General features: G+C 39.6%; 5 protein-coding genes across 8 annotated transcripts; 3 read left to right on the top strand and 2 right to left on the bottom strand.

Moving 5' to 3' along the window:
• Positions 1-55: 55 nt before the first annotated feature.
• LOC149730507 (uncharacterized) lies at positions 56-11,711 on the top strand. 2 transcript variants are annotated; one of them, XM_089883865.1, is made up of 22 exons: positions 56-657; positions 939-2,135; positions 2,370-2,420; positions 2,845-2,941; positions 3,051-3,195; positions 3,485-3,634; positions 4,111-4,221; positions 4,496-4,572; positions 4,765-4,836; positions 4,926-5,048; positions 5,216-5,298; positions 5,619-5,747; positions 6,124-6,246; positions 6,409-6,507; positions 6,800-6,934; positions 7,169-7,303; positions 7,519-7,639; positions 8,048-8,169; positions 8,479-8,567; positions 8,817-8,940; positions 9,123-9,209; positions 11,382-11,711. In XM_089883865.1, the coding sequence occupies exons 1-22, from the start codon at positions 434-436 to the stop codon at positions 11,449-11,451; spliced, it is 3,564 nt and encodes a 1,187-aa protein (XP_089739991.1). In that variant the 5' UTR covers positions 56-433; the 3' UTR covers positions 11,452-11,711. The 2 variants fall into 2 exon arrangements, with proteins under 2 accessions (XP_089739991.1, XP_089739990.1); XM_089883864.1 differs by having other exon boundaries at positions 60-657; positions 11,399-11,711.
• LOC149730506 (glioma pathogenesis-related protein 1-like) lies at positions 11,700-14,020 on the bottom strand. The gene is made up of 6 exons (XM_089883917.1): positions 13,850-14,020; positions 13,399-13,603; positions 12,518-12,676; positions 12,167-12,296; positions 11,972-12,100; positions 11,700-11,800 (listed from the first exon to the last, which is right to left on the bottom strand). The coding sequence occupies exons 1-6, from the start codon at positions 13,909-13,911 to the stop codon at positions 11,739-11,741; spliced, it is 747 nt and encodes a 248-aa protein (XP_089740043.1). The 5' UTR covers positions 13,912-14,020; the 3' UTR covers positions 11,700-11,738.
• A 51-nt stretch (positions 14,021-14,071) lies between these two features.
• Positions 14,072-17,933, bottom strand: LOC149730505 (uncharacterized). 2 transcript variants are annotated; one of them, XM_089883901.1, is made up of 10 exons: positions 17,650-17,933; positions 17,230-17,355; positions 16,436-16,513; positions 16,060-16,183; positions 15,710-15,823; positions 15,393-15,591; positions 14,885-14,954; positions 14,775-14,826; positions 14,525-14,631; positions 14,072-14,359 (listed from the first exon to the last, which is right to left on the bottom strand). In XM_089883901.1, the coding sequence occupies exons 1-10, from the start codon at positions 17,822-17,824 to the stop codon at positions 14,277-14,279; spliced, it is 1,128 nt and encodes a 375-aa protein (XP_089740027.1). In that variant the 5' UTR covers positions 17,825-17,933; the 3' UTR covers positions 14,072-14,276. The 2 variants fall into 2 exon arrangements, with proteins under 2 accessions (XP_089740027.1, XP_089740028.1); XM_089883902.1 differs by having other exon boundaries at positions 16,060-16,171.
• On the top strand, positions 17,929-19,911 carry LOC149730504 (putative methyltransferase DDB_G0268948). Its single transcript, XM_089883914.1, has one exon. It carries the CDS (start codon positions 18,965-18,967, stop codon positions 19,847-19,849), a length of 885 nt encoding a protein of 294 aa, XP_089740040.1. The 5' UTR covers positions 17,929-18,964; the 3' UTR covers positions 19,850-19,911.
• On the top strand, positions 19,892-26,995 carry LOC149730503 (uncharacterized). 2 transcript variants are annotated; one of them, XM_089883876.1, is made up of 15 exons: positions 19,892-20,179; positions 20,382-20,501; positions 20,622-20,730; positions 20,928-21,007; positions 21,179-21,302; positions 21,646-21,780; positions 22,865-23,005; positions 23,214-23,383; positions 23,681-23,806; positions 24,075-24,227; positions 24,482-24,619; positions 24,849-24,998; positions 25,212-25,343; positions 25,613-25,691; positions 26,493-26,995. In XM_089883876.1, the coding sequence occupies exons 1-15, from the start codon at positions 19,920-19,922 to the stop codon at positions 26,733-26,735; spliced, it is 2,160 nt and encodes a 719-aa protein (XP_089740002.1). In that variant the 5' UTR covers positions 19,892-19,919; the 3' UTR covers positions 26,736-26,995. The 2 variants fall into 2 exon arrangements, with proteins under 2 accessions (XP_089740002.1, XP_089740003.1); XM_089883877.1 differs by having other exon boundaries at positions 25,814-26,544.
• The last annotated feature ends 213 nt before the right edge of the window (positions 26,996-27,208 follow it).

Genomic DNA, 27,208 nt, shown 5'->3' with positions numbered 1-27,208 from the left:
GAATTCATGTTGGTCGTTTTATTTCGTTTGTCATCAAGTTACTAGTTTGACTTTAAACGACTTTGGAATCGAGCTATTGTTCCGAATTCGTAGATTACTCGTCGAAGTCAAAGGTCTTAATATTCCAGACTGAATTAAAAGTCGCTGTTGTTATACGATGTTGTTTAATTACGGGATTAATTCAATGTTTTGGATTTATTTACATTATTATTTGAACAGCAGTCGTTAATAGTTAAACAGTACTAGTAAAGAAACATTCATAAAGTTACAGATTATGCAATACGTTGGTGGTATGTAGACGGATAGTAAGGGTTTATAGGATTCTTCACTAGTACAAACTAAACAAGATTTATGAAAACAGGATAAAGCAAAGAGATTGTTGTTAACAGTGCAATATATGATGTCACAATGTATTGTATTATAATCCACCCGAATGTTTGGAAGCGATGATCGAACAACAGATCGAAGATCTGCTTTGGAACGAAACGCAATAATCGGAAAGGAGCGACTTGAGCAGAAACTTCACCAACTTTCTTCCACTTCAGCTCCAAACTTAAATAAATCTAGCACGAAAATCGAACCCGTGTTAAAATATCGGACAAATCTTTCACCTTCAAATTTTCCACGGAAATTGAACGATTTTAAAACAGATGCTAGGTAGGTGGTATTGTTGTGAACAATCGAGTGTCAAGTCATAAACATATCACTAACATTATTCCACCAAATATGAGCGCATACCTCTGAAATATGGAAGAAGGATTTTACCATTTACTGTATTCGTCAAACTATAAAACAACGTCACTCACTTGCCTTTTGTCTCACTTTCGTTTATTTATTCGTTCGTATTTATCTTAAATTAATCGTCTTCTTTGTAAATATATACATACCCCTTTAATAACTTGGATCTTCAGATCAGTTAAACTCTTTCTATTCCTCAGGAAGCCACTAACCTCGGTTGCCTCGTTCCACCTCACCCCTCCCACGCTCCATCCATATTATACACCCAACACCCATGAACTAACCCATGACCCCAACACCCAGGTAAACCCCATCTTCCCCCCAACACCAAGGGTCGGTTCATCGGGGTCCTTCCCCCAACCCCCAACCTCTATAATGTCGAACCCCCAACCCTACAAACCCCCCTCCCCCCCACGAACGACGCTTCCATTCTCACCTAGTTTACATTACAACACAAATGTTTCAAAGTCGATTAATTATCAATCGTGGGCCAGCGGTCTCGCCCCCTCAGTGTTGCCAGCTAAATGTGAATCCCAAGTTAAATATTCAACCACCTCGGTCAACACTGCAACCAACACGTTGAACTCGTTCCTGAATCGCAACACTACACTCCCACGCTCCCCACAAAGTTTCGAAGCTTTAGAAATCGGACCAAGGTCGCGACCCAGCAGCTCAACTCTACGCACTCGAATGGTGGAAGCAAAAAGTTGCCCAAATTTCACGGACGATGTCGAAACATCGTTGAAGTTTATGGCTGACCTCACTGTGACCGCCAGGAACCCCCCTCACAACAGCATCAGTAGCATGACAGTCACCAACCAAACTGCTCGATCAAAACCTCTGATAACATCAGGTCAAGGAACTTTTACATCGAAGAAAATCAAAACTTCGAACGCCGACTTTGGGTTGAAACGACCACGAGCTGCGCGCACGAAGGTTCGGCACGGGGTGAACATCACTAACGATGAATCCACGAACCCTTACTCGAGTGTGCAGCACGTCAGTAGCATCCCCAACCAAAACTCAAGGATTGTTTTAGACGAGTCGCTCGCTATTTTGAACTCGACATCGAAAACCTGTGGTAGAGCGTCAAGCAGTAAGGGGAGAGATCCTCACATTTTGTCTCCTGGTCATCTGGATGTTTATAAAGATACGAGAAGACCAAGGTGTGCTCTCCCACCCCAGAAGGTTGTCACAACTAATAAAAAAAGAACAACAGGGAGTGCACGAAGTAGGAGAGCACAGCCAACAAGTTTAAGGACAGAACAGCCAAACCTCCCTGGATTTAATAAAAAGTCTTCCAAGTTAAAGGAGAATAATCTTTCTGCAGATGTTGGGCCGATGAGGAAGAATAGCAGCGACAGTGGGAACGGGACAAGCTCAACACAATCTGGGAGGTAAGAATGTTTGGTTGGTTCATGTAAACAAGATATACAAATTAAGAATGTTGTAATCATTGTTCAACTTGACAACTTGTTGTTTTTCTGAATTATATCGGTTGGTTGGTTTATTCCTGACATAGTAGGGCCGCTTGTAACATGATTGAACTAAAACCACACCCCACAAAGTTACATTCATGGTGATGCTACAATAAGTTAATTAATAAAAGTAACTTGAAATATTCTACACAGGTCATGTGGGGATGGAGTCGAGGAAAACTTTGTGGGGAAACCTAACCATTGGTGAGTTGGGGGGGTGGGGTCAAAGTTTGTTACTTCTGATACGACAACAATGATCAGATTAATTACCACAATGAAGAGAAGGAAATTAACAGCAAAACGACATCAGTTAAAACACTTGAAATGGAATAATAATACAAACATACCTTGAAACAGCCCCTATATACGTTACTATATTGTCTGTTTCTGGGTAAGTTTAAACCGAAATGTTTGAAATGAAATTGTATCATAACATATGGAATGTTATGTTTGTGTTAAAACTGATCATAAAATTGCCCGACAATGAACCATTGTGTTCGTTATTACGGCAGCTACAATAATAACATCGTTATCATCCCAGGATGAAGTATGAAAACACTTTACGTATTTCATACCAAATGTGCCTTTGAAAGATTAATCAATTGTTGTTTATTCCCCCCAATATTAGGGAGGAGAAGTTGGAGGGTGATTATAATTACGAAGATAACGAGTCGGATTCCGGCGACGAATCGGAGGTCGGGGACGAAGAACTTGTCGATGAATTTGTAAGCATAGAAATAATATTAATAGTAAAACTCTGGCGTCACAACTTTCGTCCCAAAGTTTTCACACTCTTATTCACCAGTTTTAAATACAACACGATAACTTCCGCAGATGGACGGGGTGAGTTGTTGCCACGACAACGATAGCAACCCCGGTGAGTTCGTTGCCGTTGACGACGGTGATGACATCGATTGTGTTGATGATGACGCGGCAATTAATTCCCTCGATGATGACACAGCAATGATGGAAGATGTCGGTACGATGAATGTTTCCCATATTTGCTGCGTGCACCTCCTCCATAGATATGCGACCGAACCTCCATGTCTGCTGTCCATTTCACCCTAATTGTGCCAAACTTTAAAAACAAAGGGAAGGCAGGGATAGTTCAACAAATCCAACTTATTGGTTGTAATGTTTACTTATTAATGCAGTGTAGATAATTCTTGGCCTGCTCGCCCTTTTATAACCAACTGATTCCTTCTCCTTCAATATGTTACCTCAAGTATACTGAGCTATCAAACTCCCTAATACAACCCCCCCCCCAGGTTCGGAGTACTCGGTATCAACGGGAGGTTCACGATCAACCTCAGCTTCCCTGGATCGTTCCACTAACCCAAATATTAAACCATCTCTAATACAAAGTATATTCAGTAACTGCCCACCCGTTATCAACTTCACCACAAAACATGAACAAAGTAAGTACTTGTTTCTTCTCCTTGTGCAAAATCTCCGGTCTCAAGTTCCCCACAGAATCACACGAGTTATAACATGCTGTAGATTAAGCCCTCATGCACCCTGCCGACTGGTTAACTTTTCATTTGATGCCTAACAAAGCCTTACGCTTGTAGTAACATTTCAACCCGACCCCGCTTGTAATATTATCCCCAACCCATGGATTTGTTGCATCATAATACCAATTGTTTAGCCTGTCAATTAATTATGAGTCTTATGACATAAAGAAAGCATTACTTGTGTTTGCGCGTGTATTCCAAGCATAATCCATACGTACATTGTAAAGTTGCCTTTAAATTCGCTAAAAAAAGAGATAAAAAAGACTTTTTATTAGGATTACATTTGTATCGGTTAACGGATTAAAACTGAACAGTTAACGGTTAAACAAAACATGGAAAAAACCACAGCCCTACCCCCAATATAACAATACCCCCCACAGTTGAACCCCTCCCCTCAAGCACGAGGAAGTTACTGAAATGGAAGATGAGTAGTATTACACCTATAGTGGTGAGGGGGACGGTTATGAGGTCAGGGTTCAAACCTTCAAAAAGTAAGTCAATATTTTCTATGGGCGAGGTATTTGTTCAGAGTTGGTCCATTGCCCTAACACACAGGGTGCCATCTGGAATCCACTGAGTCACTTACATTATTGTGTGAAGTCCTATAGTGAGACATGGTCAGATACTTGGTATAAATAAGCCACGGTAACTTAATGCCTTTTTTTAAAAGTAATGGATCTTCAATGAACAAACTTGTTGTTATCAACTTGTATGAATATATTTATGTTAAAATATCACCCACCATAACAACAAGTTAACCCACAGGGGGCCACGATTGGTTGGGTTACTTTGGAAAACACATGAAGTCGAACGGGTTCCGCGCTCTCAGGGAATATCAGAAGGTGATTTATTTGTTGGATTATTTAAATAATTAACAATAATTAGTTTCGAAACCAGACACCGTTGTGGGTGGTGTCCTTGGGCATGAAAGACGTGATATTTCTCTATCCCAGTTCGTGCTAAATTGCTTGTTTTATAAATGTTTCCATAACTTTATATTGCTTTATTTAAAATATTCATCCAACCAACTTTAGATAAATCACTTTCCTGGTTCGTTTCAACTTGGAAGAAAAGATCGTTTCTGGAGGAATATATCTAGAATGCAGGTGATTGTGATGTCATAAGTGAAATATCTGCTACAGTATAATATGTCTATACTCGAGAATCGTAACCGCGATCCACTTTTTCATCGTAGACCCGATTCGGCAAGAAAGAGTTTGGATTCGTACCCCAGACTTACATAATGCCTTGGGATAAAAAGTTATTGAAGAACGCATGGGAAGAAGGGAGTTCTAAACAAAAATTTATTCTTAAACCGGTGAGTTTTATATGATGTTTGTGTGCAGTTATTTAAATATTATTAACATTTGTAGTTTTTTACAACAATGTGGCAATGTGTGGAAAACTATTTTATTTTATGTAGAAAAACCAATCACCCCATTATCATATTACCTTAGTTACCGCTGACCTTTACTTAACCCCCAGCCAGCATCAGCACGGGGTATCGGGATTCGGGTCATTCATAAATGGAACCAAGTTCCGTTGAAGAAAGCTGTGATTGTTCAAAAGTAAGTTTACGAGGTTCAACCTTTTATTGATTAAGTTTTGTATTTCTTTATTATCGATAAACGTGGTATATCGATTGTTGTTGTACCGTCACTCCCAATCTTTACAATGTTGTATATCACCCCCCCAACTTCCTAATAGAAGTGACAAAATAAACTCATTCAATGATAACATTGATAAGCTTAAGTGATTGTTCAACTAATAATTACTCATAGTTTTGTCATTATGATGTCATAGTCATTCACAATGCTTCAGTTAATTCAAGAACTCTTGACATCGCGCTCACTATTATGACATCACACTCACTATTATGACATCACAGATATTTATCCCGTCCATATCTTATCAATGGAAGCAAGTTTGACCTGAGGTTATACGTCTACGTGACCTCGTTTGACCCCTTGAGGATTTATTTGTTCGAGGACGGGTTGGTTAGATTCGCAACTTGCAAGTAAGTTGTTGTGTAACATGAGCAACCACATTACTATATTAGTCACTACTATAGTGCATTTTGCATGTCTATGAAATATATGCAATGAAACTATCCTGCTGGATCAGATTTTGTTGTTGTCTCTATTGGGTGTTTCTCCAACACATAGCTATCCCCAAACCACAATGTATCAGGTTTGCCAAAATACACAGCTAGTTGTTTATGTTGATGATGTAACGACACCCACGGCAACTCCATGCCATGCAATAGAAATATCAATATAGAACTTGGTGAAAATTATTTATGAAACATGTTGAGGAAATAAATTATCCTTGATAAAGTTTTGCATTTTAATCAATTTCCAACACACAACCTTAATACCCCCCCCCCTCCTCAGATATTCATCTTCAATGAAGCACTTAAGCAACCGTTACATGCATCTCACCAACTACAGTATCAACAAGAAGTCAGGAGAGTTTCAACAAAACGATGACGCCACTGTTTGCCAAGGACACAAATGGTGGGTGCACTTGTGTACAACTTTATAAACACTGCCAGTTCAGCTCTCGTTTTACACTGATGATGTAAGAGACGCATGCAGATGTTTTACTTGGTTCATCATCAGTGTAAAGAGAGCTGGGTAGTCTTATGTCCGCACTCATATACAGCTTTATAATCACAGGAGCTTGAAAGCATTATGGGGCCACCTACAAGAACAAGGTGTGAACACGGATAAAATATGGGAACAAATGAAAGATACAGTCATCAAAACTATCATAAGGTATGTTGTCGTAACTACAATTGTTTGAACACAGGTGTTCTGTTTTATACAACCACTCACAATGCTAGCGGAGCCAAGCCTCTTATTCTGCTGTATTTCTAAATATATATACCTTTTGGTTTTGGCCTTAAGTGTCTTGTCCAAGGACACATATTTCTACCATGGTTGCAACGACGAGTCTTGAACCCATCACCTCTGGGCTAGAGGAGAGTGCTTTAACAGTGTTGCTCTGCTGTAATCTTGAATATAACATGAAAACATAAAACTAATACCCAATGTTACATCATTACAGCGTGGAACAATTCACCAACAGCTTGGTGAAATCAAACTGCCGACGTAGATATTGTTGTCATGAATTATTTGGGTTCGACATAATGTTGGACGACAAGTTACGCCCATGGGTGCTGGAGGTTAACATATCTCCGAGGTTGTTGTTTGTATTTATAAGATTATCTTCTATGCGTAAAACCCAACAACTTATATTCACGCCTTGCGTAAACCTGCCATTGTCACTATTGATGGTAGTTTAGTCTGTTTGGTTATATTCAAATTAGCTTTGTTATGTTTATACTTTTGCATTCAACACCTAGGTTACCTCCCCCTCCCTAACAATTTCCCCCATCACCCCATCAAACCCCTTTATAACCCCCTACCGCCCCAGCTTACACTCAAACTCCCCCCTTGACGTTGAGATCAAAGGTCCGATGGTACGCGACATGTTCAACCTCGCTGGGTTCCTCGTCCCCGATAAACGACAGATACTCGCCAACGCACCAACCCCTTCTACAGGCACCGGGTGAGTCCGGGTTCAAGCCCCAACCCTGCTACACTGGGTGCTGCAGGTTTAACCCCAACCCCTAATCTGATTTGTGTTTTTAAAAGCAGCATTCTAAAATATACATTCCTTGTTGCAAAAGTTGAGTGGCATATCACCTTAGACTCCCCTAACCTTACCCATATACCATAATGTGACCATCACCCCCTAACCCCCTAACCCCCAACCCACCCCAGCACCACTGTGAGCGCAGCTGCAAGTTTCAGCCAGGACAAACGTAAACAAGGCCAGGAAATATCTACGGACAGCCGAGCTAAACATACCTACTTTGCGCAACATCATAAACAAATGGATGAGGTGAGATATAGGTTGGTTTGTATCCTGGAGGTTGTGGGTTCAAGGCTCGATGCTGCTACCAAACCAGTGGTCACTAATGGGTTGTCCAGATTGCCAACCATACATTAAACAATCACCCACAAAATAACATACGTGGTAACTCGTAAGCTGGCATGAGGTGTATGGAACAGAAAACCCGTGTTATAACGACTGTCGTTGCCCCGCTATGCGAGGATAAATAAGTTACATACGTGGTAACTCGTAAACGGGCACCAGGTGTACGAAACAGAACACTTGTGTTATAACAACTGTTGTTGCCTTGCCATGCGAGGATACGCACAAGGTGTATGAAACAGAACACCCGTGCCCGCCACACAAAGATAAATAATTCCCACCCACCCATACCTATAACCCCCCCACTTCCACCAGAGCGAGTTGACTTCCCTCATGCTCGACACTTTAACCATCAACGACATTCGTATCTTGGTCGAAAGTGAGAACGAAAACGCACGATGTGGGGAATTCCAACGAATATTTCCCTCAGTAAACAAGTGAGTTTGTGATGTCATAAGTGAGTTTGTGATGTCATAAGTACCACTTATGTTGCAACAAAGGAATATCGAACTCAAGAGTTAAATCAATCAACTTGAATAAACATTATATATCAATGTACTTTGTACTTTGTAATGTTGATATTGAAACTTTGATTTACCAGATACGCTTTTATTTAACAATTTTCGATTTAGTTTCACCCACATTGTTGTCTTTCATTTTGCTGTAAACTACCATCTTTTTATTTTATTATTCCTTGCAATGTGCTCTAGTATTATGCTTAAAAAGATAAACACCCCCTCCCCCAGGAAATACCTTCATTACTTCGAACATCCTCGATATTACAACTTCCTCCTTCATACTTGGGAACAAAAGTATCGCCATCAACATATGAGAGGTGGGTATGGGGTTTGAGGCTCGCTGTGGTGATATGGGGTATGGGGTTCAAGACTCGCTGTGGTGACATGGGGTGCGGGGTTCGAGACTCGCTGTGGTGACATGGGGTGCTGAGGTGCGGGTTCAAGACTCTCTGTGGTGACATGGGGTACGGGGTTCAAGGCTCGTCGTGGTGACATGGGGTGCTGGGGTTCAATTATTGGGTCAAACTTTGCGGCTGACGTTTACGTACCCCCTTTTTATCCCTCAGGTTATTCATTGTTGGAATCTTTTTGTCGAAAAGGCTTGCATCTCCCTGCTGAGCTAACCCACGTCCCCCCCGACCATATATGGAGTGTTTCCACAATCAATAACAAGCAATACGTGTCACCAAGGTCAGTGTGATGTCATAATGTATATTGTATGTATTGACATAATCTCCCGAAACCAATAATCCTGACTTTCTTTTTACCTTGTAACACTTTTTGGCTTCGTTGGTATAAAAAGTTTCATTCCATCACTCCCGCTACCGTTTAGTGTTGTATATATATAACCATATAATAATAAAACCACCCAGACCAGACAACCGTCCCCCACCCCTTATAAAGAGCCCACCAACCTCCATATTCTACAACCACCATGTCAACAACCCGCTTACACCAAGGTAACCTATGTTCTAATATGAGCTTGGTTGTATATGTAGCCCAGATTGGAAAGAATGGGGCTTCTCTAAAACACGCAATCTACGCAATCTACACCAAAGTTAGTATAGACCAAGTTAGGAAACGGCGCTCGTGTCCGCCATTACGGAGCCCACAGAGCGTAAATCGCCTATACAAATGCATGGTCGGCATGTGTTTATTTAGTTCTTGTAAGCGATACAAAGCTAGAAAACACGTATAGCGGTTGTTTTAACATTTAAAATATAATTTATAATATAAATCTTGTTATATAATATTAAATCTAGGAATTAATGTGAAGTAAATTAATATTTTGACTGGTTTTCGGCGTACAGTGTGGTTTAACAGGGTACTTTACGTTGTGGATTAAGATTAGCAGCAATCAGCTTAGTTTACATAATAGTATATGATCATACCTACGAATCTACAGAGCCATTATATACTACATTTATAATCCAACATGAGTGGACATGCAGCTCCAAACTGCTTAAGTACTAGCAGATAAGGTGTTCGCGTTTTCCGATTTCATAAAGACCCGTAACGCAAAAAAGGTAGCTTACTAATTCAAGCAGAGGACCAAAAATAGTAACTTAGTATTGTTTTCCTCAATGTCACTTCGATATTAGGCAAATTGTACACAGATACCTTAAGTTTCGTTGCCGGGTATACGTGTTAAGTTTGTGGGCCAAAAAGTAAAATCACGGCAATTTACATGCAAAACCGCAGCTAGATACACCAGTTTATGGTAATGTTATGCGTTTTTGTTTGTATTTTTATGTTTTAAACATGTTCTTTTATGTTTTTGGTAGTAAACCTGATATTTTCTGTTTTTTTACTCTTTAATCGATTGAGTGTTCAATAAAAGTTGATTATTTTTGTGAGGTTTATTATTGTGATAAGATATAACATTAGTAAAAAGCAGAAGTGCTTGGTTTTTAAAAAATCGCAATATTTAAACGAAAAACAGCACCCAGCAATGATAAAATGCTATACCGTGGGCTCCGTAATGGTGGCGACTATGACGTCATAGACGCGAGACAATGGATAACAAGACTCGTTGTTTTCAATCCGTTTCCTAACTTTGATCTACACAATCTACGCAATCTTCTCTAAAACACGCAATCTACGCAGTCTTGTTTTGTCAAATTGGTAAACGAAGTTTTTTAAATAAATATATATATTAATTGACCAAATATGTCCTAAACTAACGCAATCCATAGAATTAACACATAGCGCCACCTTTCGGTCAAGTCACGCAATCTACACAATCTAAGATATATACATAATCTGCACAGGCTAATTTTGTTAAAAAATTAACCAAGTCTTTTTAAATAAATTTATCTGTCATTTAACTGTGGTATACTCAGAATATCAACTCAATCTACAGAACAACACGGTAGACAGTTAACGACAAATTTAAAGTATGCATTGCAGCTGAACGTCATCAAACGTCAACTTTATGTTAAAAGTACTCGTTCAACACAGTTTTTTCAATTTGCTAGGTAGTCTAGTGCAGAGTCCGTGTATGAACACTCTGGTCTAGCGGTTAAGGTTCTGATTTTGCAATTGTGTAGCACGGGTTCGATTTCCGCTGTCGGAACATTTTGTTGAATTTTTTTATTGTTTTTTTTTGTACGTAGGGTCAGGCGTTAGATAAATTTATTTTTAAAAAACTTGGTTATTTTTTTAACAAAATTAGCCTGTGCAGATTATGTATTTATCTTAGATTGTGTAGATTGCGTGACTTGACCGAAAGGTGGCGCTATGTGTTAATTCAATAGATTGTGTTAGTTTATTTTAGGACATATTTAGTTAATTAATATATATATTTATTTATTAAAAAAAAACTTGGTTTACTAATTTGACAAAACAAGACTGCGTAGATTGCGTGTTTTAGAGAAGCCCAAAGAATGGCCAAATTTGGGGGTTTCCCCGCAATCCTTACAATTTTGCTTTTTAAAGAAAACCCTTTGTCATTAATAATGGTGTATTAAACTATTAAACCTAAATAAATTATCTCAAGAATAAAATTGCAAGAATCTGCATAAATACAATTATGTTTGCCGAAAATCCGAGTAAAAAACATACTTTTTAATGTGGTATGTTGCTGACATGACAATCACAATTATTACCAGTGACATCATAATTAACACCAGTGACATCACAATTACAGTCGGCTTCCGTCAGCGAAAGAAGAAAGCACCGATGACATCACAAACACCATGAATCGGTTAATTGTGACGTCAAAATCCCTCGTTCCGGTGACATCGGTAAAGTTAAGACAATCTCCAGGAAAGTAACACTGCCCTCTAATGGTGCAATGTACGAGCGACGAACAGGGCCCCCCCCCCTTATATTTTACCTTCCAATTCAACACTGTGGATCACCAACGTAACAAACATAGAAATATTATTAATTTAGACCAAGGTAGATATTTAGCAAAATTATTAAACTTTCTTTTCTAATAAACTTAGTTCAAACAATAACTTTGTTTATTTATTTTAACAAACATTTTAAGCGAAAACGCCCAACACCATTATTGCTGCTGTGATGAGTAGTTTCCATGGTGGGGAACCTGGGTGAATATGAGGTTTACAAAATAATATCATCTTATTTATTCTAACGCAAAGAGTATGTATATGGGTGAGGTGCTACAGTGAGGCATGACATGGCACCTGGGATTTAGACCAGAGTTCTCTAGTTAAAGCAGCCCAACCTCACCCACCAAATAATTGAAACAACTTACATTTCCATGAGTTACTTGGGGTGGTGACAACCGTGAAGTTTTTCGGGTTGGCAACCTCGCACAACGAGTCTATGCATATCTGGCCGGTTTGACAAAGGCTGCAGGCTGGCCCCCTTTTGTAGGGGACAGCTGTAAATATTACATCATCAACTACCATTATGACATCATCAACCACCATTATTGCATGATACTTACGTGAGAAGTTACCCCCAGGCACATAGTTACACACAACTATAGTAGGGGTGTTATGTATTGTGCCTCCAATGTCCACCTGGTCACATGTAGTCATCCCACATCCAACTTTATAAGATATCCCCCACACCAACTGTTCATATCAAGGTTAATACTGGTTTGTATGAACATCTAACAGCAGGGTAAAGCATTTCAGGCCCGGGTGTTGAAACAAGATATCACACTTGTTTCAAAAACCCGAACTTTTATAAACGATAATTCTTGTTAAGGCTCAGTTTTCCTATATTATTTGCAAGTAACTTGTTCTTGTACAAAAACTTGATTCCAAAATAGAACACAAGCAATGTTTTATACCTGGGTATAATGTCCGCATGTTCTACCCTTGCATATACCATTACTGAAGTCTTTCCCCTCATCAAACCATTGCTTGATCATGTTAGGGATGTAATCATCGTCCAGTGGAACATTGCTTGATATGAACATGTTCTCGCCAATCCATAAGTAACCTGTGTCCTGTATAACAGGGGTACTGGGTTCAAATCCAGGCCAGGGTTGGAGAACCAAGGATCCTGCGTTTAAATCCAGGCTAGGGTTGGAGAACCAGAGATCCTGGGTTTAAATCCAGGCCAGGGTTGGAGAACCAGAGATCCTAGGTTTAAATCCAGGCCAGGGTTGGAGAACCAGGGATCCTGGGTTCGAATCCAGGCCAGGGTTGGAGAACCAGGGATCCTGGGTTCGAATCCAGGCCAGGGTTGGAGAAAGAGGGATCCTGGGTTCGAATCCAGGCCAGGGTTGGAGAACCAGGGATTCGGGTTCGAATCCAGGCCAGGGTTGGAGAACCAGGGATCCTGGGTTCGAATCCAGGCCAGGGTTGGAGAACCAGGGATCCTGGGTTCGAATCCAGGCCAGGGTTGGAGAAAGAGGGATCCTGCGTTCGAATCCAGGCCAGGGTTGGAGAACCAGGGATTCGGGTTCGAATCCAGGCCAGGGTTGGAGAACCAGGGATCCTGGGTTCGAATCCAGGCCAGGGTTGGAGAACCAGGGATCCTGGGTTCGAATCCAGGCCAGGGTTGGAGAACCAGAGATCCTGGGTTCCAATCCAGGCCAGGGTTGGAGAACGAGGAATCCTGGGTTCGAATCCAGGCCAAGGTTGGAGAACCGTTGTGTGTGGTAAGTATGTTAGATCAGGTAATTTATGACACAATATTCCGCTAATGACGTCATAATCCACTAACCCCAGTGTCTGCATCGCTACTGTAGGTAGGGCATGTTCTCGAATACGCCGTGGCGAGTTCAGCGAGCCCGTCGTCCCAAAGCATCCTCGTCATATCTCCCGCTGGAGGCGATACAGACTTCCGGTACATATTATGCACGGCCAGGGTTTGGTTAATTTGAGAATTGGTGAAAAAGTGTGAGATTTCAACCATTGGTATTTGAGGTCTGCGGTAAGAGGGGTTAGTTATATATTTCACATTTATTTCAGTGATATCGCATGTTTGGTTTATTTTTGTTGCTTCGGTATAAAATTGCTTTCTTAATTCCAATGTTGTGTCCGCCATTTATTTCATTGCTGTGTTAAAGCCTTGATTGGTGGCGGACGAAACGTTTGGATAAAGTGGAAATTTTTAATGCCAGACAAGCCAAAAAGTTTATATTAGTTTATCGAGCCATCGCATAGTTACTTACCGGTTGCAATTCCCGCCAACGAAGAAATAAGTCAAAACTAGATTCCAAAACTTTACATTCATCTTTTGTTATTGATTCAGAAACTAACTTATCTCTATTTAGTTTCTCTAAAAGCTTATTCCAAAACGGTATCTACTGCAGTTCGTGTATAAACAATTATTAATAACGTAATTAGTGTTAATTATTTGGCTACCAACATAATTATGTTCGACCAACTGACCATTACAAGTGCGACACGTGGTTTATTATAATAATGAACATTGTGACGTAAACAAATGTGATTGTGCGTCGACAGAGGCAATTTGGCAATGATGAACAATCTTGGGTAAAATGACGTCATGGTTACGTAATATCGTCCAAATATGACGTCATATGTTTCATGCAACGAAGTAAATCAAATGTTTATAATGACGTCATAACAAAGACGTCACGGTTTCTTGTCTACGTCACTATCGGATAGCGTTCGCCGCCATTCACGCGGTTCCAAGTTCTTTGTAGAAAGTTCTTCGACTGTGGGGGGGGGTGAAGGTTTAGAATTAGATATTCAGCAATATCGGAGTCATAATGCTGCTATAAGGGTGGAATTGCCTTAATATAAGCGGTCTCATTTAATTTACATACATTATGGCGCCCAGCCATCCTTATTATAACCTAAGGTTACTAAAGGTCACTCACCCACGGAAAATATTCTTCGCTGACGTTTCCACATATCTGCTAACCCACCATGTGTGACGTCACGAACCATTGCGTCATCGGGCGTGATCAATATTTCGGGTTTCGCGCTTTAAGAAAATACTAACAATCACCCACAAAGTTACATACGTGATAACTTGTAAGCGGGCATGAGGTGTATGAAACAGAACATACGTGTTATAACGACTGTCGTTGCCCTGACATGCGAGGATAAATAAGTTGCTTTACTTACGTGCCCATTAATCCGTTGCCTTTCGCGCACTCTGGGTTACTTTCCGGTGATTCTGAAAATATTTATGATGTAATTTACGTCACAATGTTCATAGTTACGTCACAACCTACTTTGGAATGATTCTTCATTCAAATTCTCGCTTTCCCGCCCATTGGATGACGAATTAAACTTTACCGCCGTCTACAAATTCATTAAATTAACGGACAATTATAAATAATCGAGCCTTGGAGTCTGCAGGTGAAAATAAACCAATCTTGAAACAATTGATTTCAAACCCAGTTCCATTCACCCCATGGTGGAAACTTACATCATCATGGTTATTTACGACGCCGTAAATTATTCGGAACCAACAAGTTAATATACGAATCCCAATATTTCGCCAACGTGATGAACACGGACTGCTACGCAGCGACCTCGTTTATAACAAATTAAATCGCTCGGTTACGGGTTACACGACTTGATTGGTATATAGTGCTTGGACGTGCGTCTTATAGAAATACGTTGTCACGGAATTAACGAAGCAATTTGATTGGTTAACAGGGAATAGCTGCGTACAAGTTTGTGTCATAATTTGGCAAACGTGTAAAATTGGTAAAACATCAAAAACTATCCCAGCACCTTAATAAATGCGGTCGCTGATTGGAAGGGCGATATCAAGTTGATGCCACTCGCGAACGTTTTTCTTTCGTTGTTTATTTTACCCGAGTGCGCATGCGCATCGTTGTCGTGGTGATGAAGATACGTCATATTGAGTTTGTCCTTATAAAGATCCTTGGTTCTGTTTCCCCAAGCCGTGTAGTCGTACACCAAACCACGGCTGTAGGGGGGGGGGGGGTAAGAGTTTAGTAACTCGCTTCAATGGATAAAACAAACAAAGAAATATCTACGCTGAACAACGCTGGGTGTAGATACTTTTGTAACTTTCACCCACCCACCTGGTTTGGCTGTTCAACATCCACGCATCCCCTCCATTATGCAACCATTGTTGACGTGACACTCGTCGTCTATGACGTTCTTTCCGTTTCAGGAATTCTTTATTTGCGTGTAATCTTTATAAAATGTATGTACCTTTCATACACCTCGTTCCCACTTGCAAGTTACCACGTATGTAACTTTGTGGGTGATTGTTTTATATATTGCTGGCAATTTGAACAACCCGTTAGTGGCCACTGGATTGGAACAATTGTCGTTAAGTGTCTCTCAAGGACACAAACGCCCACAATGGCAACAAGGAATGGTCACGTGGTTGAACACATACGTCATGCTACCATGACAACCCTATTACCTCCATATGACGTAGAATGACGTCACAGCTCCAGTAAATCCCACCCCAGTGAGAATACTTCCAAATATGGTGATACGATTCCAAACGTTGTCTTCGAGCTTTTTGTGGACACCTAGCGGTAAGTCTATTTACACATTGTTAGCTTTTATGACCCATGCAGTTTGTATAGTAGATTTGGGCAAGAAGGTTAGTATTTTCAATCTCTTTTATCGTTCCATTCGATAATAAACAAATAATATTCAGAGAATTGTGTAACCGTATCTTCACCACTCTTATAGAGCGTTGTTAAATAGAAACTTAGGATGATGTCTATCTCACCCAACATTAATGTATATGATGTTTATGGTTTAATGTATATGATGTTTATGTTTCTAACCTTCGACACTTGGGTCAAATATGCGCGGGAATATTTTGCTCACCGGAAGCACGTGGGCAACGATTATCAGTGACGTACCTGGATAAAAATGACCTCATAATGAATATTACTTCAAGTTTTGTAAAACAATTTATTATTGCTCCCCAAACACGTTGTCCCAGTTGCGCTCCCATGCGGAAGCGTTATAACAAATAAACAATCGCTGGTGGCGCTAAAGTTAAATCAACAAGCGCCCGTATGCGGAAACTGTTGCTTTATTATATCGAGCAGTAGTTGGCGTGCCGGAGCATGTAGTATTATTGTTGTAATGTTTACGTGATTTATGCACGTTTGTGTATGTGGGATAGCTCGACAGTGAGCATGAGGTGTATGAATACACCATGTGTGTCTGATGTATAAAAAGACACCCATGTTATAACTTGACAGTGAGCATGAGGTGTATGAATACACCATGTGTGTCTGGTGTATAAGAAGACACCTATGTTATAGCTCGACAGTGAGCATGAGGTGTATGAATACACCATGTGTGTCTGGTGTATAAGAAGACACCCATGATATAACTCAACAGTGAGCATGAGGTGTATGAATACACCATGTGGGTCTGGTCCTGGTGTATAAGAAGACACCCATGTTATAACTCAACAGTTAGCATGAGGTGTATGAATACACCATGTGTATCTGGTGTATTAGAAAACATCCATGTTATAACTCGACAGTGAGCATGAGGTGTATGAATACACCATGTGTATCTGGTGTACAAGAAGTGTTGTAGACAGCGAGCATGAGGTACATACCTATAAGAGCATTCAAACAGTTGCTACACACGACCACAGGCCCCGTCGAATATTGATGGAACTTAAAAGCAGCGTACGCGAATATTGAATATGAAACAATGAACCCCATTGTTAGCAAACATAAACCTGTAGAAATATCTGTTGTTAATGATTAGAATATAATCTTAAAATATTATTCAAGTTGTGTTCGTTAGCTTTCCATTAATCTTGTGCAATATAATAAGCAATGTAGCTGTATGGGAGAAAAACATTGAAGACATTTCTAAAATGGCCAAAAGATTTCTTTCAGTCCATAATATGCACCTCAGTAACTGTGTATATTAGTATTGTAGTAGGCCTAACAATATTCAATGTTGTCCTGCCTTTTTCTCGCGCTCTCTCATTCCTTAACTTGGGAATGCGAGAAAAAGGCAAACTTACCAAAATATGAGATAAGATTGAATGGTTGTTGTTGTATCTTAGTCATCTCCACGGCAACCATTATCGTCCCAATTAACCCCAGAAACGAACATACCATTGTGACGCATAAATAATATTGTTTCAATGTCTTAGTGCTTGGACGGGGTAACATATCGATGCTTATGCCGACCCCCATGTTCTATTGGGGGCGATATTAAAACACTATGAACTAATTGTGCAGCTTGGTATTTTATAAAATTCTGAATAAATTTGTAAAACAAATTAAAGTTTGTGGAATATTGCTAAAAACTGGAAGAGAAGTTTATTGTCATGTTGTTATAGTTTATGTCTATGATAATCTATACGATATCTATGCTATAATATATGATATCTGTGCTAATAGAAATGATATCTATGCTAAAACTCCTGTAAACCTTGAACTACTCACACCACAACCCCCCTGTGATGCAACAATGGTATTTATGATTGAATAAATGTTTCTCTTCCTTTTCTTCTCATCCATATTTCATGAAAGAAGCAAGACGCATCAATTATTTAAAACGAATCCATTTCCAAGTCAAGATAAGAAGTCATAGTTGAAATGTTTTGTGAAGTCCATTTATTTGAAAGTGTTGTGTTTTACGACAAGTTGTGTTTTATTATTGTTACTTATTAAGAATTAATGTTTTGTGATGTCACAATAAGTTTGTGCGTAATGTCATATTCGTTTGTGTGTGATGTCATAATAAGTTCATGTGTTGTCACAATAAGTTTGTGTGATGTCATGGTAAGTTTGTGTGATGTCACGATATGACATAAAACACATGGCCCCGTCAGCTAAAAAGGTTCCACCCCTAAGCAATGACACCACATTAAGTTTCAATCATCTGCCAGCCTTCCATTGTTCATTAAAACTTTAGACAAAGCAGTTTCCTTCTTCCTGTGATTACTTCCTGGCATATGGATGGTTCATCCACACAATGTATTCTAACGCATGGAAACCATGAGCATTTATATAGCTGTGTGTGCGTGATTATCAGACACACCATGTGTTTTATATTCAGTGGTTTTGCTTGGTTTAATGTTTAGCACTGAGGATGTTGGTAAAAGTAAAGCGAGATATTATTTGATTGAATCTTAATGTACAGTCAGACGCGTTTTACTAAATGATGAAATGTTGTTTAGTTGCAAACGTTCTTTAAATTCTTCTAAAACTTGGATTATTTTTTATTCGAACGTCATTTGTTAAAGTTGTGACTTAATAGAGTTAGGTTTTTATTAAATATTATGAACATTGTTTAAAATCTATTGAAGTTGAGTAAGTTTATATTTTAACATGAGGAGGTTCTTTGAGACAGCCAAACACGCACAAGCGTACGCAAAGTTCCGTCCACGAACCCCGCAACAAGTTGCCGATATTGTGATGGAGTTCATGGGGGGTGGAGATGGGTGGGGGGCCATGGTGGACGTGGGGTGTGGGAGTGGGCAGTCCACCGAGGTGTTCGCCCCATATTTCGATCAAGTAACCGGCGTGGATCCGAGTGAGAAGCAGATAGAGTTGGCACGAAGTGGGAATAAGTTTGCGAACGTTGAGTATAAAGTTGGGGATGGGGAGGAGTTGGCTGTGGAGGATGGTAGTGTCGATATGGTGGCGTGTGGACAGTCGGCGCATTGGTTGGATCACGGTAGGTTCTTCATGGAATGCAAAAGAGTTTTGAAGCCAAATGGATGCTTGGTGCTGCATGGATATGATCGGCCCGTTATTAGGGGGTTCCAGCCAAAAGTTGAGGGTTTGGGTGAAGTTTTGGAAAAATCCGATGAAATTTTCAAACAGTTTTACGAGAAATGTTTATTCCATCCACGACGCCACCATGTGGACAATCATTATCGGGACATAGAGATCTTATATGAAAGTCGGAGAAAAGTTCGTGACGAGTCAGCAAAAATTGAGTTTAACGGAAAATTTTCAGATTTCGTTTCCTATTTGTCGACTTGGTCGGGTTACCGAAGTTTTATGGAAAAAATATCAAAAGATTTCGAAAAGTCGTCGATAATTGATAAAAATTCACCAGAATTACAAAAAGATATTTTGTACCAGTTGTGTAAAGAGTTGAAACAAATTTGGGCGTGCGACAAACTTAATGATGATGAAATAATGGTCGACGTTGCATGGGACGTGTTCATTATTATGTCAGAAGTACCTCATCTAAAAACAACTTAAATATATTCATATAATTATATATAAATATAAAATATTTTTCTGTAAAATTATATTTCTTTAGATTTTCAAAATGAACGTGTTTATAATATTCTGCCTTCTGATTGGTCAATGTGTGGGCCAATCAGAGCACGCCAAGTTGGTTCATCTTGACCCATCTTTTCACATCAAGTTCCCAAAACTGACCCCACCCCAACTTAACCTCAGTGACCCCCGACCTCTGGGTCACGACCTTGAACTTGGGATGCAGCGCCCTCCTGTGGGCGAGATCGCTGAATATTTCGAAATCCCGTCGCCCCGGGAATTGTGGGACAAACAAGTGAAACAATACAGGTGATTGTGATGTCATAATATGGGAACCGATATTGATTATATAATATTAAAATCCATGTTTTCACAACGTAACTTGAAAGTTGCCGAACATTTGTTCAAAGTTTATCGAATTCATGTTTTACAAAATAAGCAAAAGTATTTCACAAATTCATTGGTGGCACTAAATTTATAAAACTTGTGTTTTACAACTAACCCCCCACAGACCAGCGGTTCTACGAGGAGCTTTGAACGGATCACCAGCTTTAAACAAATGGAGCGACGATTATTTATCCAAAAATTACGGCGATCAAGAGGTTCTCGTGGAGAAAAAATATGAGGATCGGTAAGTTGTGATGTCAATATATATCATGATTCATGATGATGTCATAATCAACAAATTCTAAAAAAAAATATTATAAATTATAATTATAGAATAAAGTTAATGTTTTCGTTTTATTTCCAGTAAAACTGAACCAAAACGAATGTCGATTGAAGGATTCTTACAACAATATAAGCAACATAATTGGTACGTGGTGACCATACTACCCAATGTTATGAGGAAAGACTTGAGGGTGAGTGGGCGGGGTTGGTTAACCTTGGACCAAGTATGGTTGCATGGCTTTATCCCGATGAAGGGGCATCGTAGAAAAATAAAATTGTTCAGTTTATAAGAATAAAGTTATAGCTTGTTTGTAATTGTGTGATAGAATACGATTATGATGTCACTATTAGTATTAAACAACCACTACCATTGTGATGTCACATCCAGGTACCGAAGCCACTCATGTGCAGCACGTTCCGTGAGAATATGCAGGAATTGAATTTGTGGATTGGAACTCATGGTACAAGGTAGGGGGGGGAAGGTTAGGGGGTGTATATGGTGCCTGGTGGTGGGTGGGGGGGGTAAATAGGTGTAATATTAGGGGTGAAGCATTTTGCCTAAATGATGAAATGGGGTTTGCTTGCGAACATTGTTTAAATTTTTCATATTTAATGTCACCCCGTAACCTTATAAACTAGGTCAATGCTCCATTTTGACGCCGACAACATTCTACACTGCATAGTTTCGGGGAGGAAAGATTGGGTTCTTATCAATCCTGATGATAAACCTAAGATAGACATGGTGATGGGCGAACCTGGACAGGTGGGGTGATAACGCGAGTTGTAAACTGTCTGTTCTCCATTAATATATCTCAACTTTTCCAATGTAAACATTTGTTGCATGAATTTATCTTTCAGTCTTTGGTTCACATGCATCCCTTCATCAAATAACATTGGTATTTCGTTAACTACACAGTATTGTACAAAAGCAGTTTATGATGTGTACAATATGTTTACATTAGGTTACATAGAGTTTAAGTTATTCCTATTTCATGCCAATGCTCTCTTGCTTTCCCCAGGATTCCTCTGGGCCTTACCCATGTAGAATAAATATCCAATTTCCCAACCCCTAACTTACCCCCACTAACCCCACTAATCCATCCCAGGGTTCCGGCTTCTCTCATCTAAACGTGGACAGCGTTGATTTATTTGAGAATCCCCAGCTAGCACAAGTACCATGGGAATACGTGTCGTTATACGCTGGTGATTGCATCTACTTACCTTCCCAATATTTACACCAGGTGGGTTTGTTATGGCTGTGTATTAGGTGGTGAGATATGTGTCAAAGTATATTGCATTCACCACATTAATCAATGAAGTTCCCTATGTTTGACCACTATGGATGTAACTGTGTTTTAACAATGTCACCCCAGATTTTACCCTGCTGTTAGGTGTCTATACAAACAAGTAGAGCCAAAGTATATTGCATTCACCACATTAATCAATGAGGTTCCCTATGTTTGACAACTATGAGTGTAACTGTATTTTAACAATGTCACCCCAGATTTTACCCTGCTGTTAGGTGTCTATACAAACAAGCAGAGCCAAAGTATATTGCATTCACCACATTAATCAATGAGGTTCCCTATGTTTGACAACTATGAGTGTAACCGTATTTTAACAATGTCACCCCAGATTTTACCCTGCTGTTAGGTGTCTATACAAACAAGCAGAGCCAAAGTATATTGCATTCACCACATTAATCAATGAGGTTCCCTATGTTTGACAACTATGAGTGTAACCGTATTTTAACAATGTCACCCCAGATTTTACCCTGCTGTTAGGTGTCTATACAAACAAGCAGAGCCAAAGTATATTGCATTCACCACATTATTCAATGAGGTTCCCTATGTTTGACAACTATGAGTGTAACTGTATTTTAACAATGTCACCCCAGATTTTACCCTGCTGTTAGGTGTCTATACAAACAAGCAGAGCCAAAGTATATTGCATTCACCACATTAATCAATGAGGTTCCCTATGTTTGAAAACTATGAGTGTAACCGTATTTTAACAATGTCACCCCAGATTTTACCCTGCTGTTAGGTGTCTATACAAACAAGCAGAGCCAAAGTATATTGCATTCACCACATTAATCAATGAGGTTCCCTATGTTTGAAAACTATGAGTGTAACCGTATTTTAACAATGTCACCCCAGATTTTACCCTGCTGTTAGGTGTCTATACAAACAAGCAGAGCCAAAGTATATTGCATTCACCACATTAATCAATGAGGTTCCCTATGTTTGACAACTATGAGTGTAACTGTATTTTAACAATGTCACCCCAGATTCCACCAAAACTTAACACAATCTTTTGCCCCAGGTTCGTTCATACAATCGTTCGATATCCGCCACTTACTTGTTTTACCCCCGAGATTTCTTCGATGATTCGGATTGTTCGGATGTTGACCTGGATAGTTACCTCAGTCTTGATGATGTTTATGTTTACTGGGTGTACGAGAAGGTTGGTGTTTATCCTTGGGAGTTACCACGTATGTAACTTTGTGAGCGATTGTTTTATGTGTGGCTGATAACTCGAATAACTGATTAGTAACCACTGGGTTGGAGAATATGAGAAGTTGATTACTCGACGGTTGGCATGGGAGTCGCAACCATGTTACCTAAACGACCCCCCATACCCACCCACACTAACCCCCCACCCCACCACACAGGGGCAGGAGACGGTTGATATGGGGTACGGAAACCCCGTCAACACACGAGGAACATTCGAAGATATAATTAACCTTTTAAACATCCAACATCTCAACTTACATTCCTTCCTCTACTTAATGTTCATTGCAAGTTCCGATGAAGCAGTGATGGAGAACCCGGCACAGATATCGTGAGTTCATATTGGGTATTGTTGTGTAAATAATGGCCATTGTTATGTAATTATCGCATCATAATGCACACAGTATTTACATATCACACACAGAGAGCTTACACTTCATCTTCACCACTATATGTGTTAAGTAGGGAGGGCCACATGTTGTATACGTTAACATTTTAATAGTTGTCGCTATAAATTAATCTTTGAAATAAATTACCTGCTTGTAACGAGCAAACTTTGGGTTTTCAAACACCCACCTAATGTTACCACCTATGACATCATCACTGATGACATCACTATACATTCCAGTGAGTTCTACCACGCCATCGACGTCAATAAGGATGATCGATTAAGCAGGGATGAGATGTTCGGGGTCACCATCGAGCAATGGAAGGATCTTTGTAGGAAATCGGATTCGCCTCATGGCCCTACTAAGTACGTTGCTTCTGATTTGCCTCATGCTACCATTGTGGTGCGTCGTTGTCCTTGGGCATTTAACGACAAACCCTGATGACGCCCCACTGTATGGAGACGAAACGTCTTTCCAAGATCACGAAACAAACATTTGATGGAAGATATTTTAAACTTAATGTTTCACTAAATTCTATTTTACCAACAACCACTGCGCGACACTTTAACAAACTATTCCATTACTCAAATATATTCACTTTCCTACAATGTTGGGTAAACTTTGTTCTATCAGATCGGAAATGGGTGACAACGCTGAGAAGACGAACGCGTCTGCCGCCTTTAACCCTCGCAACAACGATTATTACAGCGATGCCGAGACAACCAAACGACTTGTGCAGTTTATAATGAAAGAGCACGGATACAATGGGGTGTTACCTTACCATAAGTATGTGCGCTGTATATATGTTGTTTAATTTGTGCTGCTCACTACATGTTGCATAACGGCTTCATCAAGTTTAGTTATAACTCTTCTTCCAAGTTTAAACAAAAATGTTTAAGTAAATGCTTCGTGTTTGAATGGCACACCTGACTCTACTATGGTACATGTGATGTTGCACGTGGTTACGTCGCACAACTTGTCGCATATAAGCTTGCAGTAACAACAAGCAACCATAACGAAACAACCCCCCCCCTCCCCAGGTTCAAGGAACTTATTGAACTCAAGAGCGAAGATCACCCGAACTCAGCTTTTATCATCCTTGATACAAACATGGATGGTTTGTTGAAACCCGACGAAATAAATAAGTTGAAACTTCTGCCGTTCAGACAAGTTGCAAGGTTGGTATGGTGTTTGCGATGAAATGTTTAACTCACAAACACAGAATACGCTGGGGGCAACCTGCTTGAAACTTTGGTGAAATCTTTTGATAAAATTTGTTTCCTGAATATTCAAATTCCCTTCTTTTCGTTGGTATTGCCCAATATAGGCTTAAAAAGATATGATGTCGCTCACCCCGTTATAACCCCCACCCCAGATACCCCTAACACCCTTGTTACCCCCTCACAGAATGGGTCCGATATACATGGGCGACAACGCTGAAGCTTTGGAGGAATTTGAATCGATTCCCGGGTTCGCGGGTAAGGTTGTCACACAAGCGATGATAGATATCGAGCATGAGATGGAGTTGAAGCATCCGGTGATGGAAGTCTTGAAGCAGTAAGTTGGAATATCTACTGTTGGAATAACATGGGTGTTCTGTTTCATACACTTTGTGCCTGCTTACAAGTTACTATGTATGTAACTTTGTGGGTGATTGTTTTTCCATATTACTGATAATTTAGGCAGCACCACAGATAGGTGCGCATACATACATAACAGACATAAATTTCACAATTGAAATTGCATTAATATTTACCTTTATCTAACCAGACTTGCAGAGGAAATCAAATCGGAGCCGAACGGATGGTCGGTCGAAGTATTCACCAAGCGAATGAAAATGGTGTACGACCAACCGGACGCGAAATATGTTGACTATCCTTTCTTGTTTTCCTTGCTGGACCGGTGGGTGGTGTGGACATGTTGTTGTGACTGGGGATCCCACGGTTGGGGTTTCTATATGGGTGTGGTGTTATAACAAGGCCTTGACCCTGGGATTTAGGGCAGAGTTGGTTTATTACCCCAACACCCAGGGTGCTACAACCTATTAGTGACCACTGGGTTGGAGCAACTGATGTTAAATGTCTTGCACAAGGAAACATCTGTTTATCATCAGTATCGATTATTGTACCTGACATTATAATACAAACCAAACCATCTTTATGTGTTTGTAGGGACAACACAGGGATGGTCACCGTGGAAAACATGGAGTGGTTAGTTTACAGTGAGGAGGCTAACACACCACTGCGACAAGTATGTTGTGTCTATGTTTATATATGATATCTATGGTGACAGTAGTAAAAAGGGAAATTTAAAACATTTTTTTTGTATTTTTAACCCTAAAACAAATTGGAATAAAAGTCTTCTGACTCCAGTTATAAACGAAGTTAAGAAACGATGCATGAAACATAATTGGATGTAAATATGAAGCAACCATGTTGTAATGGGTTCCACACCTCTCATCAACATAATTGCCACGGAAACTCAACCCATCATGGCAGTTTGCCGCATGTTTATGAAGATGCAATATCATGAATATTTAGTTTGAATTTGAAATATCGCGAACAAGCGTTGGCCAATTACCGCTCACAGTTATTTTTCTGCCGAATAGCGAATAACACTGAATCAATTATTACAGCAATTACCACCATAATAAGTTTACTGCATATAATCCTTAGCAACCCATGCGTACGTGATGTTATCCACGCTATCTTTCAATTGCTTCCTTCCCAGTGTATCCTGTTTAATATTTAGAATTCAGAAACATTTTAACTTTTTATTAAAATTATAAATAATGCTTCTTGCCAAATTGAATATTAAATAACTACATGTAATATGAATATTTGCATATATAATATTAATGTATAATAAACGTCAAAGCTTCCATTTACTTTAACTTACGTTGTCTGGGTTATTCTTATTTATTTTCGATCAAAGTCGCACAAAGGTTAAATTAAAACTCCTTCCCAATGTTTAACATTTTGCATCAGTTGTAATATTTAATAAAAATGTTTGGCCTAATTTTTTTAAAATTAATATTGAACGCTGTCCCAGATTGCCCCGAAGGAGGGAGATGAGCCAGTGGTGATTAAGGAGCGATATCAGCCCGCCACCGCACGTAGGACCCTGGTGAATCTGGTGGATACGATGGTATCCGTCAACCAGAAGATGAAATATATCAAATATAAACTGGCTTTGGCCAAGAAGAAGAAGGACAAGATGGCACACAGCAAGAAAGAGGGGGGCAAGATGGCACAGGGCAAGATGGATGCCGATGCTAAAAGGGATGAGCTCTAAGTTTAGAATGGATGAGATGTAGTTGTTGTATGAAAAGATTAAATGTAAAAAGTGGAATAAATCTAATCCTGTTTAAAGTAAATTGTCGAAAAAATAATTGTGACATTCATTTTAATAATTTGTAAATTTTGTTGCAATTTGTAATTTTACCCACAATTCTGTGCAATATTGTCATGCCATAATGAGATTATGATGTCATAATAAGAAATGTTATTTCTGTGGATTTTCCAAAGGTTTGTGAATACAGAAATATCATTCAATGTTTGGGGGGTTGGTGTAGGTGATGTCATAGGTGATGATGTCATAGCTGGTGATGATGTCACCAACTCGTTCAGTTTTTTATAAAGAAATATATTTTTCCCATATCACAAATATAAGTTTGGACTTAAAGTTGTTGGAATACCGCGTGTTGGTTGGATCTTACTCTTACTTGGCCTTTGGGTGGGTAAAAGGTGATTTCTTTGTTTGTTTAT

The sequence above is a fragment of the Ciona robusta genome, chromosome 9, assembly GCF_009617815.1.
Source record: "Ciona robusta chromosome 9, ASM961781v2".
Taxonomy (NCBI): domain Eukaryota; kingdom Metazoa; phylum Chordata; class Ascidiacea; order Phlebobranchia; family Cionidae; genus Ciona; species Ciona robusta.
This window is presented reverse-complemented; position numbering and strand designations above follow the sequence as displayed.